This window comes from Hemiscyllium ocellatum, chromosome 34 (genome assembly GCF_020745735.1).
Source record: "Hemiscyllium ocellatum isolate sHemOce1 chromosome 34, sHemOce1.pat.X.cur, whole genome shotgun sequence".
Classification (NCBI taxonomy): Eukaryota; Metazoa; Chordata; class Chondrichthyes; order Orectolobiformes; family Hemiscylliidae; genus Hemiscyllium; species Hemiscyllium ocellatum.
Window position 1 is genome coordinate 8010606 of NC_083434.1, and position 15241 is coordinate 8025846.

General features: G+C 40.5%; 1 protein-coding gene across 8 annotated transcripts in view; it reads right to left on the reverse strand.

Annotated features, from left to right (window-relative positions):
- The window catches only part of ripor2 (RHO family interacting cell polarization regulator 2), a 247139-nt gene that overhangs the window by 64437 nt on the left and 167461 nt on the right, over window positions 1-15241 (reverse strand). For all 8 annotated transcript variants that reach the window (XM_060850032.1, XM_060850024.1, XM_060850028.1 and 5 more), the window contains exons 2-4: window positions 7228-7351; window positions 2579-2734; window positions 2005-2083 (exon numbers count right to left, since the gene is read on the reverse strand). In XM_060850032.1, coding sequence (XP_060706015.1) covers window positions 2005-2083; window positions 2579-2734; window positions 7228-7351 — 359 coding nt within the window. The remainder of the gene's footprint in view (window positions 1-2004; window positions 2084-2578; window positions 2735-7227; window positions 7352-15241) is intronic.

Genomic DNA, 15241 nt, shown 5'->3' on the forward strand with positions numbered 1-15241 from the left:
CAGGAACAGTCATTTTGAAAACATACTGGGTGCCTGATGGAGATTATGAGCTCTCCCTCAGTAAGAAGTAACTGCTTTCCAACAAGGAGAGATTTACGTTAAATGACAAAGAGAAAAGCCTATATTTGGATTTCTCACTGCTGTGTGGGATAATTAAAGATGGAGTTTTGGCAGTTCCTTTCCCATTGATTTATCTTATCCATACCATGTACACTCGTGGTAACGTATTGCTATTGGTATGAGCTCAGTCCAAAACCTGGTCAGTCCACAAGCAGTTTGCACCATTCAAAAGTATTGCAAACAGTGAGCAGCCAGCATTGGATCAGTTACATTTACAACTGCTGGAATGAAGTCCATGATCTCTGGTAGAATTTCCTTCTCCCTATCTATGACAGTGTGTGGTTTGACACAACGTTTATTGCAATTCAACGATTGGGGAAAAACATTCAGCAATATGAAAAATTTATTTCACAACTCAGCAGGTACAAAACATGCCAATTAACTTAATTGCTTACATTTTGCAAGTTATTAATAGGGTAAATTCAGTAATATCTTACTCCCAACTCAAAGGAATAAGGATTGGATATCACGCTCAAACATTGTAACATTATTCCTCCAACCCATGCACTCAATGGTTATGGTTGCACTCAGATTATAGAATTTCACCAAATACTTAATAACCATCCATGAAATCACCATTGACTGTGAAGTAGGGGAATTAATGTCAAGTAAAAATAACTCAAAATAAATGAAAGATAGACACTTAGCATAATGACTCATCCTTTATCTTATTCTAGTGACTGAAAACTCAAATTCTTGCATTTTTCTCCTAGAACAAAATGAAGTCCTGGAAGCTTCATATTGCTGTTAAAATAACAGAATACCACTGTTAAATGATGACATGTTATATTTAATTTCCATTTTGTATGAAATATTTATGACCCTATGTTTAAAACCAGCTCCACCTGTAGGAAAACGAGTGAGGGTTCACTCTCGCTAGTTTTAAATTACTGGTGCACCAAGTTTACAGCTGCAAAAGCTTAAACATTTACACTTCATCATATTATCCGCTTTATTTCAGTACATTTCCCTAGTAGCAGGTATTGACTGTTATGAATTTCTAATGGCTGAACTCAGGAATCAATAGGACTCCAATTTTCACAGGATGTTAAATGTTTCGCCATTTTGTGGTGTCCAAATACATTTTTATAATTTCACAACACATCAGGGTTTGTGAGCCTATGCAGTAAAAAGCAAAACTGTTCAGCTCACTTAAGAGTTCCGAAATTAAACTCTCTGGGTCTCGAAGTAATCCTCAGTCTGAACGGAGCTCAGCTGACCACTACTCAGCATCCTTGATCCAGACAGAGGAGAATCAGCTGGATCTCTGACCAATTGCTGTCTAGAGTCCAAGCTTTAGAAAACTCTGGTGTGCATAGTGCATGATGACAAGGTAGAATTAACTGTGACAGTTGTTTAGTTTCTGATATCTGATTGGATGAAGATATCTGCAAAATATTCATTGTCCAGATTCAAAAATGCAGGATTATAAGTTCATGTAAAAATCAGCAATTTCAGGGGAGAGGTAACGAAAGGAAACGGAAATTTGATGTCACATTTGCAGCAGAAGATTTCATTGTTAAGTGGTAAAATAAAGAGGAAGAACCAGAAATTTGTAATAAAACCAGAAAATGCTGCAAATGTACAACAAGCCTTTTAAATCTGTAAGAGAAATAACATGGCTTGAGGTATAAATACGGAAAGTGTTGTAAATACTCATCAGGGTTGGCAGCTTCTGTGGAGAAAGAAACAAGATTAACCCCTCAGGTTTGTGACTTTACCTGTGACCTTTTACTTTGGCTACAACTCATGACATCTGATTCTGATGATGGGCACATAGACAAAAGGTGTTAATTTGTTTTTACTCCACAGATTCTGATTGGTCTTTACATTGTTTTTCTACATTATTTTCTCTTTTTGTTTACATTTTGGGCTTACACTTACCAGTCTGGAGTTATGCTTCATATCTTTTAGCTGAGTAGTTAGCTTGTCCAGTTCTGCATTATGCACTTCCAGGTATTCACTGTTTAACAGAAAGGGAGTTGAAAATAACATGAATTACTCTCGTAATGGTTGCTTCACATTCCTTTCCTAGTATCTACTTTAAATCATGTACAAAATGTCTGCTGTCCAAATGATGTTCAATATGATCCCAAGATTTAATGGCTATGAATATAGAGTCACAGAGTCACACAACATGGAAACAGACCCTTCGGTCCAACTAGTCCCTGTCAATCATGTTCCCAAATTAAACTAATATCTTAAAATAATTTAAAGGTTAATTATTTCTCAATATATCCTCAGTCACTTAAAGATTAATTGATTTCTGTGGATGGGCAGGTATTTTAAATTATTGGATCATCTCCACAAACAGGAATCCCAACAGAAAATGACTATAACTCCTTTAGAATTTCTGTATCTCAAAGACATTACTTACTGCGCTTGACCTGACAACAGTTTCTATGACTGGCAATGGTCAATACTAAGTTCATTAATTTGAAGATTTTGAAGTTCTTACGTTAGTCCTATCTTCAGAGACTTGTACACTTCCTCCATTCGCTTTGGCTCCACATCTTTGGGTGTACAATTGTTCTTATAGGATGAAGCATTCATTTTCTTTAGTTTTCCTTGTGGTTTCCTCAGAGCTCCGTTATTTGCAATGAATGAGTGAGACCTATGAGGAGATCACATCAGTGAAATGGAGCAGTTACCGATGGCACTATCAGTGTAACTCAAATGGGGTGGCAGATCTGCTGGAGATGGAGGTGGAGGAGTGGAATAGGGTGGCTTTGGGGTTTAAGTGGATTTGGGTCCAAGTTGAGCAAGATGATGGCTGAGGTTGGGAAGGGAATGGCAGAATGAAATTGTTTGGTTCAACAATGATGGGCCACTAAGTCAGGAAAATGAAGAAAAGCTTGCATTTATATAGTTCTTTATGCAGTTTGTTTGGAACAGGACTTTTCAAAGTGTTTTATAGTCAAATAAGTATTTTTAAAGTGTTGCAACTGTTTGCAATGTAGGAAAATTTCAGAAGCGAAAATAATCATTTATTAAAAAAAGGGACATGTAAAAGACAGACAAGAAAAGGAGCAACAATCAATTTGGAATTAACCAGAGAATGAAGATATTATAATAATCAGTAGCAGGGTGAAGATCAATATCGTCAAACTAACAATGTAAACATAAAATATTCTCTTAATATGGTCTGCATTAAAATGTAAGCAAGCAGACATCATAAGCCCCACTAGCAATACTGCAGGCTTGTTAAATGACTAAAAGCTAATCTACGTCATTGGGTTGATTGCTCTCTGCTGCCGTGATTTCCTGAAGAATGAATGGTTGAGATTTAACTCAGCCTTCATGAAACGAAGTGAGAGTTTCCTAAACTAACAAGTTATGATTTCACATACAAACAGAATGGCGCCAATGTGGTGAATAATTTTGATCAAGTTCTCAGTTATGCACGTTATCTGCCGCCGGCATTTTGTGTACGCAGAACATTGAACTCCATCAAATGAAAAAGCTCTGAAAAACTGTCCTTGGACAATAAACCAATTCTGAGAGCAAAATCATTTTCTAGGCGTGAATCTCTTAAATACCATTCACATTGCACACATGTGAACATGTGATTGGGTTTTCCTCCTGTTCTGAAACAGATGGACCACATTCTGTGAAAACACTCAGACTATCTGCATTTCCTGCATAGTATGCTGTTCCCTTCCCCAGAAGCTGTTTGATCTTCTACATTTCTCAGATTTCCCAGTATTTTGGGTGAGCTTACATTTCTGACTTCAACTGACAATAATGACCTAATGCTTATAAATGAATGAATAATTTTATTGTCAATGTATTTAGGAAAATACAATGAAAAGTGTTTTGTCACCACAATCCAGTGCCACTTTGGATTGCAAAATGAATAAGAAGATATTACTTCAGTTGAGCTTCATTTTCTGTTCAATTGACAGAAAAATTTAAAAACAGAAAAATATAAAGAAATAATGTTCAGCATCTTGTCAAGTGCTTACATTCTTTCTGTCAGTTGAACAGAAGATGAAGTTCAATTTAAGTAATTGCTTTTTATTCATTTTCTAATCCAAAATAGTGCCGAATCCATGTGACAAAATACATGTGACAATAAAATCATTTGTTAAGGTCTCCAGAGTTGCTGTAATGTGTTCTGATCTCCAAGCCATTCTGATCCAGCCATTGCCCCAGGAATCCCCAGCACTATGGACACCGTCTCACTGATGTCATTAGAAATCCACTATCCAGGCCCCAAGGAAAACAGGTGCACAGTAACAGGTAGAAGGCATCCCAGTGGCACATTCCTTTTGTTAAAGTGGGACAACAACACAGGTATGACATGGTAAAGGAGTGTGAGGGAATAGCAATAGTCATTGTGATCCTTCTTTGCTATAAGAATATTCCAGGCTCTATCTTCAACAGGCATTTCCAAGAGTTCCACATCACTTCACTCCCCCGGGTCACAGGGACTCTTCCAAATCACATGACCTCTTAGATCGATCCGGAGAGTTTGGGGGAGGTGGAATGAAGAGGTACGACAACCTCAGCTGGAGGAGGATGAAAGGGTCATGGAAGCCATCAGGGAAGCAAGCAGACATGTGGAGGAAGCTCATGTTGTGGTCTTACAACTCAGAAACATTGAGAGTGGAAATGCTTCCTGTTAATGTATCTCACTAGCTCTTCACATTCTGTCTTGATAGTCATATGGGTGCCATCTATGATGCCCTGCAGCTGGCAATGAAAGCCTTTGCTCTTTGTGCCAGGAGGACAGCATTTCTGCCTGCAGTTGTATGTACTGTCCAGCTCTAACACAGAGCATCAAAGATCGGTGATGTGTAATGTTGTGCAGCCATTGTGAAATGCCAAGAAGCTGACTTTTGGAAGAAACCAGGAACAAAGAAGCTCAAATCTGCAGTGACTTTGACAGCTACTGGCAGAACATGGTGAGTAGCTCTGTGAGGTGTGACAAAGGCAAATATTTCCGTAGCCATCTGCCTGGTGAATCATAGTCTCCTGTGTCACTTGATCATTTGAATAATGGTGATGATGTTTATAGGCGTCAAGGGATGCAGATGGGAACATGGGCTGAAGTATGGAAGATTATCTTCCATGAGGAAAGGTGTGAAATGCAACACTTGGCGCAGGATAAATATGGAAAGAGGATATACAATAAATATCACAATTTTCATATGTAGATGAAAAACAGACTTTGATGTCCACATACATATATCCTTAAACGTAGCAGGGCAAGTTGACAAGTTGGTTATAAAAGCACTGGTGCAGTTTTACAATACTCCGAAGTGTGTGCTTGTGTGTGTCTATGCTTGTGTCTACGTGTGTGTGTTTGTGTGCGCGCCTGGATCAGAGATGGTGTTTGCATGTTTGTAAGCCGTAGCACACTGGCCAACCTGCCACGTATGTACCTGTTTTATGGATTTCAGGGCAAGTCCCATGCTTACTTGAGGCCTACTGAAACATTCACATTGCCTCAATGGCCATTCTTAAGTGCCCACTGAAGACACGCTTCACCACAGGGTCGTGGCTGTCTTTAAATGGACTCCCTCATCTCCAAGACTCCTCAGTGGGAGATATCAATTAACCAGCCGAGTGCCAAATGGTTGCAAAGCAGCCAGTAACTCCAACCAGAGAGGTTGGAGACAGACAGGTAGCCTGAGATATGAGAAATCCTGTGCCTTACTATGTGGGTTCACACTAAAGGTGTAGAATACACCCAAGTAATGAAAGCTCTCCTGCCTCTAATGGAGGGCTGTGAATGAGTCTGCTCACCACCCTTCAGGAAAGAGGCAGGCAGGGAACATCAGTTCCCATTGGTGGTCAGGTAGGAGATGGAAAGGGTATTTACTGAGCAAGCATTCTCAACCTTTACCTACCTTTTTGATAATTAGATTCTGGGTGTAAATCTCAATGGTCAAGCTTCCCATCCAGCTACCAACTGAGGCCCTTAATTAAGGACCATTTAAGGACGGTCCATTGCACTGGGATGAACCCAGCAGAGAATTTCCTGAATTGCAGCCTTCCCGAAGTTGGGAAGGCCCATGATCAAAGGCATTTAGTGCCCGACTGAGGGCATCGACATTAGATGGAGAGACGTGACTGCTGAGAGCCACAATCCCATCATACACCAACCCCCAACATCACCAGTCTTTGTCGTGGGACTCTGGGGCTGCTCTAAGATTGTTTCCTTTGTGGTGATGCTGTCCACATGAGCTGTTGCCTCCTGCTGACAACATTCAACACTCAAGACCTCTGACCCCAGCACCTCATTCCAAATGAAGACCCATCAGAAGGTATGGATGGCATTCCTTAGAAAAGGCAGTGTGGGCCTCTCTATTTGCAACCCCATTGGAAGATTCTGCCCGTTAAAACTTTATAAAGTGAGTGGAGAACATTTACCAGAAATCACCAGCAATGGGGACAGTCAATTGTGAGGAGAGAATGCTAAAGTTTGGATTGTTCTCTTTGGAGCAGAGCTGGTCAAGAAGTAATGGAGCTGGGGTTTTCAAGATGAAGTAATGTTTTGATTGAATTGAAGAAAAATTAAACAATCCATCTCATGAGTGAGGAGCAAACTAGAAATCATAGATTCCAATCATTGGTGAAAGAGCAGAGGTGAGGAGAAATATTTTGGGATCAGAAAGACTACATGCAAAGGTGGTGGGAACTGATTTGCATGAAATCTTTTAAAGGGAGATGGGTGCAGGAGAGTGATGAGGAATCTGCAGAGCTATAGAATAAAAGCTAGGGTATGGGACTAAGCATAGCTGCTATTTCAAAGAGCCAATATAGGCACCACAGGCATAATGAATTCCTTCTGTGATTCTCTGAGCTCAGCATACTTACAGCCCTGTGTACACAAGGAGCACTAAAACCAAGCCTACTGCTTGAAGCCATGGTGAACGTACTCAGCTCCAATCATATCTGTTTCACACTCATTTCAAGGGCAACTTGGAAAGGTCTGCATATAAGCTGCTGATATTCCTATACAGAAATATAACCAGTCATCAGACACCAGTGAAACAAGTCTTATCAAGGTGATTTCTGTGAAGGCACAGTGCTCTATGCATGCATTTAAATATGAAGATTTATTGCAAACAAACACTTAGATCATGTCCATGCACCTACCTAGATCTTCTTTCCTGCTGGGCGCTGAATCCTGCAAAAGACTGACTTCTAATAATACCATTGGGCCCACCTGGGGAAGAAGGCGAAGCTACTGACATGACGCTCGGGAAGCCACAGGAGATTTCTGTTTGAGTAAAGAAAGAAACAGAACTGAACAAACCTTAAAGCCACCGTACTTTCAAACAGGAATTTTATCTTGGACTTTCAAAGAACAGCAGAATGATGCTTATGAAATGAAATCTGAACTGCCCAGGCAGCAATTGTATGAACAAGAACGAGTGGATACAACTAAGGGAATGAGGGAATTCCAACTGATCTTGGAATAAGGAAGGGACAAGCACAGGAACAAGAGAGGGCACTGGAAAGAATAAGTGAAAGAAAAATGAGCTACATGTGTGAATGCCAGTTTGAGAGATTGATGCAAGATTGATAGAGACATTGAATGTGGGGCTTCCTGATGAAGGGCTTATACCCGAAATGTCAATTCTCCTGTTCCTCGGACACTGCCTGACCTGCTGTGCTTTTCCAGTGCCACACTTTTTGATATTTATTAAATAAAGTACAAACATTTAACACATTCATGTTTGAAGCTTGAATTAAATAGAGAGAAAGACCATAAGGTTGAGAAAATGCAAGAGAAGTGTGTAACATGGCAGTTACTTAGTTAAAAAAAATTTAGACTCTATAATACAATATAAAAAGATTTGAATCTGAGAATCAGAATTCCCAGAAATTTCACGGATTTTACACATTATCTGAAACTTCATGGTTGTCTTTTCATGAGGCTAGGGATAGGCAGCAATAAAAGACTTATTTCCTGATTTTATTACCTTCAGATTCAGCTATTCCATTGTTCCTTAGTTGGTACCCTATTTTCAATCCACATCACTCTCCTTCCCTGGTTCCCCATAAACATCAGTTTGTGTACATTTTAATGCCCGTCTCCCATCCCACAGCCAAGCCCTCACACGTCAGCCCAGCCATCGCTGACCTACACAGACTTCAAGCCCCAAACTGCCAACCTGCAAGTTCAGGTGGTGAGCAGCTCTGTGTGATCAGAGGTGACAGGCCCCTTTAAATCCTTCAGATTTTTTAGAATGGTGGCATAACCTAACTGAGTTATATTTGCGGGTTGCTTACTCCTTCAGATATGGCAATGAAAAAGTAATTGTTACTTATTACAGACCCTGCAGTGCAAACAGCTGCCTGCCCTCTCAGTCTCCAAGCCCCCGCCCATCTTTCTCACCATCTGGCATCACAGCAGTTTTGAAAACTTAAAATGGGATCTTACAGCTGTAAAAATTCTGAAGCCTCTAAACTTCAGATTCTCTTTCTTGTATTTAAATTCCTTAATAGCTTTATTATTCCCTATATTTATAATCTCTATAAACACTGAGATAATCCCTCTAGACTCTCCATTGCTCTGACTCTGTAGTGTTGTATAGCCTGGCCTGTTGCTTTTTGCAAAAGGGTGTTCCAATGTTTTCTTCTGTAGACGCGAAATGTAAATGCAAGGTGTATAATTGCTGCTGTAACTTTACCCTCTATGCCCACACTTTGTACTTCCTACAGCATCAACTGTACAACGTGACGATAAGAATAATGCCTGTGATATTGTCTTGTTTACTCACGTTTGGAAACCTGGTGTTTTTAAAGCAAGATCATAGCCTGTTCTCTCACTCAATTGAAGCTTTGTTTCACTCTTGGAATCACTGTACTTGATACAGATCTTCTTCTAGATTTAACACTTAATATTCAAATGGAGTACACAATGATGATGGAGAATAGAAGAACTTAAAGGGAGATAGCTACTTCTTTGGCCAGTATTTTCTCTTCATCCTTCCCAAACCTGACCTGGAGTTGGGCCTGCCTACCATTGGGTTTGTTAGCTGATGTTCGCTGTCCTTTGTAACCTCTCCTAGCTGTGCTTAGCTGAGTTGTTGGATTGCACAGCCCCTTTAAGATTGCTACATGGGACACAGCCTGTCTGTTCCTTCCTCAGTATTTTACAGATTGTCCTGGAGATGTGCACAGCCAAGACAAAACATTGTTGCCAATGACTGGTATTACACATTTGGGACATGTACAAGTGCTTTGATAACTCAATGTAAATGTTCCTTAAATATATTCTGTGAATGAAGCACTACCCAATTTCATTTTTCATACACATCTTGTAAATGTCAGTTCTAAAGTGACTGATTCGACTTACACCCTATTTAAATGGGACCTTTTCTAGTGGTTATGCAATATAACCCAGTTTCCTGTGCGCATATATGCGCCATGTTCAGTAACAATGCATCATGGCACATTTTTAAAATTCATTCAGAGATGGGGCATCACTTGATTGTCCATCCCCAATTGCCTTTGAGAAATTGATGGAGTGTTTTCTTCTTGAATACTACAGAAAGATTTGCTAGGTCATGTTAAAGGACAATTTGGAGTCAAACATATTGCTGTTATTCTGGACAGACAGTGTTTGGAGAAAAATAGATTGCCTTCTTTAAAGAACTTTGTGAATCAGATGGTTTTGTTTACTTTTACGGTCATTACCCATAACAGTTTTTTTAAAAATTCGAGGTCTGCTTTATCAATTGAACTTAAATTCCTGAGATTATGGTGGGATTTCCAGGTAATTGATAGGCATCTGCAACATTGTACATTTACCAGATTCAAAACAATGCATTATTGTGATGAGTCAGTATTAGCAAGACTCTTTTACCGAACAGGTGATGCATACAACAACACACGTGACAAAATCCAGCAGCACAGCACATATATGAGATTTGGCATAATACAGGGGAACTGCACTTAAACAAAGCTCTCACACCCGAAAAGCTGGCTGAAGGCCACAAAAACAAAATAACAGCACTTGTAAAAATTGCAATTTTACACTCAATCATTGTTGTCAAAACTTGAGGACAATTTTTATAAACTGATGGAATTGCTGAGGAGTCCTATCCATAAGTTCCACACACACTGGGCAAATACGCATAATTTTGAAGTGAAAGGACAGGGCGTCAGGACCAATGCAAAAATTACCTTCCAATACGTCAAACCACTCGCAGTGGGCATGTTGTAAAAGGGGCAGCACGGTGGTTCACTGGTTCAAGGTGGTGCAATGGCGCAGTGGCTGAGTGGTTAAGGGCATTATGATGGCTCAGTGGTTAGTACTGCTGCCTCAAAGTGCCAGGGACCTGGGTTCAATTCCAGCCTAGAGTAAGTGTCTGTGTGGAGTTTGTACATTCTCCCCGTGTCTGCGTGGGTTTCCTCCGGGTGCTCCAGTTTCCTCCCACAGTTCCAAGGTGTGCAGGTTAGGTGAAGTGGCCATGCTAAATTATCCCATAGTGTTCAGGGATGTGTAGGATAGGTGCGTTAGTCAGGGGTAAATATAGGATAATAGTGTAGGGAAATGGCTCTGGGTGGGTTACTCTTTGGAGGATCATTGGGCCAAATGATACTGAATATTGTTGGAACCTCATAGAATCCCAACATCTATTCAATATTCAGTATCATTCATGAACAAGTATTTACTCCAATACAGCTTATTTTAGCAATTCAATGAAGAAAACTACTTCAGACATCTTATAGGAAGGCAATAAAAATGTATGAATTCTACATTGTAAATTGGTCATTTGTGCATGTTGTCACAGCTCTGTTCTGTTAACATTGTTAAAATAGTTTGAACTTAAGCAACAGAAAATGATGCTGATTCAAATAGCAATGCAAGATTTAAAGTGAAATACAAAAACAAATAAACAATCATTTTTATACTTAGTATTTCCTGAACTCTATTTGAGGTCAAGAAGAGGTTAATCTCTTTAAACTTTGTTGTGAAACTCATGAACAAAAATAACCTCCTTTTGTCAGTTGAACTCATGAACATAAGTGAACATCCATCACCATCTTTCAGTTCACAAAATCTGCTTTAGATTATTTTAGATCTCACAGTGTCTGAATGTAGAGTCTGCACATTGTTTAAAGGGAGGTTCTTTTGGCCATTCCTTGGTGCAAACTAGAGTAAAAAAAGACTAAATATATACTTAATTTTCAGGCTTGCAATGGATGAAAACTGGGAACTTAGCAGTGGAACAGACTATATCAAATCTGTTACATCATTTGGCCCCACAACTAAAGACTTTATGGCCCTATACCTGATCTAACCCTACTCCTGCTTCCCCTTGCTTCCAAATGTGCCTGTTGTCAGCATTCTGACTGTTAATATGGCTCCTGGGGCAAGATGCCTGTGGCAGTGTAATTGACATGAGCAGCTCACTTTGATGATGTAGGTAAGACCCATGATTTAATTTCAGATGTTTAAGCCCAGACTAGCATCTACCCTGAGATGACTTGATCCCAGTTAAAGTGTTGGGATGCTACATAGGGAACCTCTATTGCTCTATGTTCAGATCAAGCAGGGAAAGACAGAATTAGCACAGGGCCTCATTTGAAGTTTACCTTTGCAACACTAACCAAAGTAAATTTCAAAGGGTCTCTCAGCTCCACTGTGAAGTGAACTGATGAAACATGAAGCAAAGGTTAATTTTCCAGATCAAAGTCCTGACCAGACTCCATCAAACCTACACCCTGCCCTGCTCCATCTGGACCTCCAGAAACCATCTGATTTTGCCAATATCTTCTTTGAATATTGTGACTGTGTGGACACTCAACAATGGACAGGCACCATTTTGTTCCAAACAACATGCAGCATATCCAACACAAGTGGCCTGAAATGTTTCTCAGACGGTATCTTAAAATGGGCAGTGCTGGTTTGGCTTCCTGCTCTATGCAATACCTGATATTTAATTCCATTAATTACAGTCAGGCTGTGTAGAATAGCAGCTAAGCAAACGTAACCTTGTGAGACAGATTTCTAGCCCAAATCCATCTTCAATGTTGCGACACAAAGAAGCAACAAAACAGATCTTACCTCAAAGGAGAACATTTTTTTCACATGAATTGCAGTGATTGAAGAAGGCATCACCACCATTTAGGGACGAATTCATGATAAATGCTGGCCCAGCCAGTGAAGCCTACATCCCATCTCAATTAACTTTAAAAAAAAACCTCTCCCATCCTTCCATTCCTCTCCTTGTACTCAAATTGACACTACCGTTTTTCTTTCAATTTGAAGAACAAGTTTGCAATTTCTTCTGTTTTGTTGATTATTTATGAAGCGTCCCTTTGACACACACCACAAATAATTCACAAGTCAAGATCAGTCACAAGATCAGGCTGACAAAACTAAATGAGGTTATTATTTTGTATCATACACCATGTGACAATAGCAATCAGGCAGTGAGGCAAAACCAGATTAGACATCCACAAAAAAGAAGGGATTAATCTCAGCACTGCGTTATAGAACAATTTCACTCAATCTTCGTGCTCTGTCTTCTCCTGACGTAGCTGACAACAGGAACCTCCATTTAAAACACATTCTTACTGAGTGAAACATTCCAGAAATACGAAATAGGGCATAAAGCTATTTAAGGATATATATTTAAGAAAAATAACCAATAGCTCAGTTAAAGAAATTTAACAAGCATTTGAATGGAGCGGAAATTGAAGTATGGAGAGTTTAAATTGGGAATTACAGAGATTAGGGCCTAGACTGCTGAAAGCCTGGCTACTCTTGGTGCAGTGATTGAGATCAACCTGCCCCAGAAGCCAGAACAGTGGGTAGGTTGTGGGCGACTAGAGCCTGTGTCTGATTTCATAGGCATGGGTCACCGTCCACCCCACTCTGCATAGACTAGGCATTATATCTTGAGTCGAGAGTGTGGTACTGAAAAAGCACAGCAGTTCAGGCAGCATCTGAAGAGCAGGAGAATCGACATTTTGGGCATCAGGAATGAGGCTTGTGAGCCGAGAGGATGGAGAGATAAATGGGAGGGGAGTGGGGCGGGGGGGAAGGTAACTGAGAGTGCGATAGGGAGATGGAGGTGGGGGTTGCAGGGGAGGGTGGAGGGGGTAGGTGGGAAGGAAGATGGACAGATGGGACAGGTCATGAGGGCAGTGTCAAGTTGGAAAGTTGGAATTTTATCTTGGCATTATATCTTGATCTGCCAGAAGCCTTACTCAATAGGCCATGCATATCAGCAAATTCTGGGCATGTAGCCTGTGATATGTTCTCAATTCCTTTTAATGGGCAGGCTGGATAAGGGAAGGGTTCTGGAGATATCCTGACACATTCTCAATCTGCAGAGAGGTTCCGACACTCAGGAGTGGCCTCTGAAAATCAGGCAGCATGTTAAAGCTAGCTTGGTGGGTTCTCACAGGCTTTTCGATCATGTTGGCCCATGCCATCACTGCAACCAGGCAAACCCACACACAGACATGTTCAAATAAATATCACCATCAAACAATCAGATCTGGAACCTGTGGGTGTTTTTCATTCCCATTCATAAATCAAATGGATCACTTTGCACAGTTGCAGCCTTAACAAAAATCTAACAGCAACCCCATTTGGACATATCAAGAAAGGCTTGCATTTATAAAGTGTTTTTTAAGGCCACAGGACATTATTAAATGCTTTATCAAACAAGCAATGAATGTATACAGCACGCAAGGAGACCATTTAGCCAGGCATGGTCTTGCTGATTCTACATGAGAGGAACTCTCCTATTCTCACTCCTCTGGGTTTTTGCTACAATCTTGCAAATCTTTTCTTTTCACATAATTATCTAATTCGTTTTCGAAAGCTGTGACTGAGCCTGCCTCCCTCAGACTCCTATGTAGTGCATTCCAGATCCTAACTATTCACTGTGTAAAATGCTTTTTGTTCATATTGTATCTGGTTCTTTTGCTGTTCACCTTAAGTCAATGTTTTCTGGCTCTTCATCGTTTCACCAATGTTTTTCTCTACATACACCGTCCAGTCCCATCACAATTGTGAAGACATTTATCAAATCTCCCCTCGATGTATTCGTTTCTGTGGAAAGCAGTCCCAGCTTTGCCTATCTATTCACTTAACCGAAGATTCTTACTCCGGAGAAAAATCTCCCATAAATACCCTCTGCATCCTCTCAAATGTCTGTACATCATTCCTAAAGTGGTCCGGAACAGGACATCACACCTAACGTGGTTGGACAGGGCGCAATTTCAAAATTTGCGAACGACAGAAAACTTGGAAGTACCGTGAGCAGGACAGTGACTGACGTCATGAGGTCGTAGGGAGACTAGTGGAAATAATTAAAAACCAGCAGATAAAATTGAATGCCCAGTGGTGTGAAATGATATATAAAATAAAGCATACAATTCTAATGGTAGTGCAAGGTTAGAGGCACTTTGCATGTATGTACACAAATCATTGAAGGTGGCAAGACAGTTTGCGATCATATACCCAGTGAAGTAATTTTGAATTGTGGTCAGGATTATAACAAATGACACACTGCAGCCAATATGTACACAGAAAGCTCCCACAAACAGCAATTATTGGATTATTTGTTTCAGTGATGCCTGCTGAGGGAGAAATATTATCAAGGAAAATCTGCTAGGCCCTTCAGTTAGGAGAATAGCTACGGGAATGTTTACATCTACCCTCCTAGGGCAGGCAATGCCATGGTTTAATGCCTCCTCTAAAAGTTGGCACCTCCAACCAGGGGAAGGGTCAGAAATCTCAGGCCCCATTGCTGCTCCTGGCCTGGACCTCCACCTCCGACCCAAGTGCAACCGACTTGCCCCACATCTGAGCACAACGGGATGTATCCCTCTGTCTTAGGCTTTGCCCCCAATAGAGTAATGTTTACTCAGTCTTGTTAGCCCGGAATATTCGCCCACTGTTTCTGGAATAGGCCTTGAATTCACAGTCTAATCAGTCGGAGGCAAAAGTCATAGCTGTGTGGTATGTGGATTACCAAAGTGCGAGCTGTGGAGCAAAAAAACCCAGAAGAAATGACCCAGTACTGGGTCCATTATAACATCCCAATATGCTGCCCTCAATTTGTTTAACAGAGGTTGCATTGAACCTGGTCCTGATCTTAATATTTTTCTTAATCGTGGCGAGTAGCAATTTACC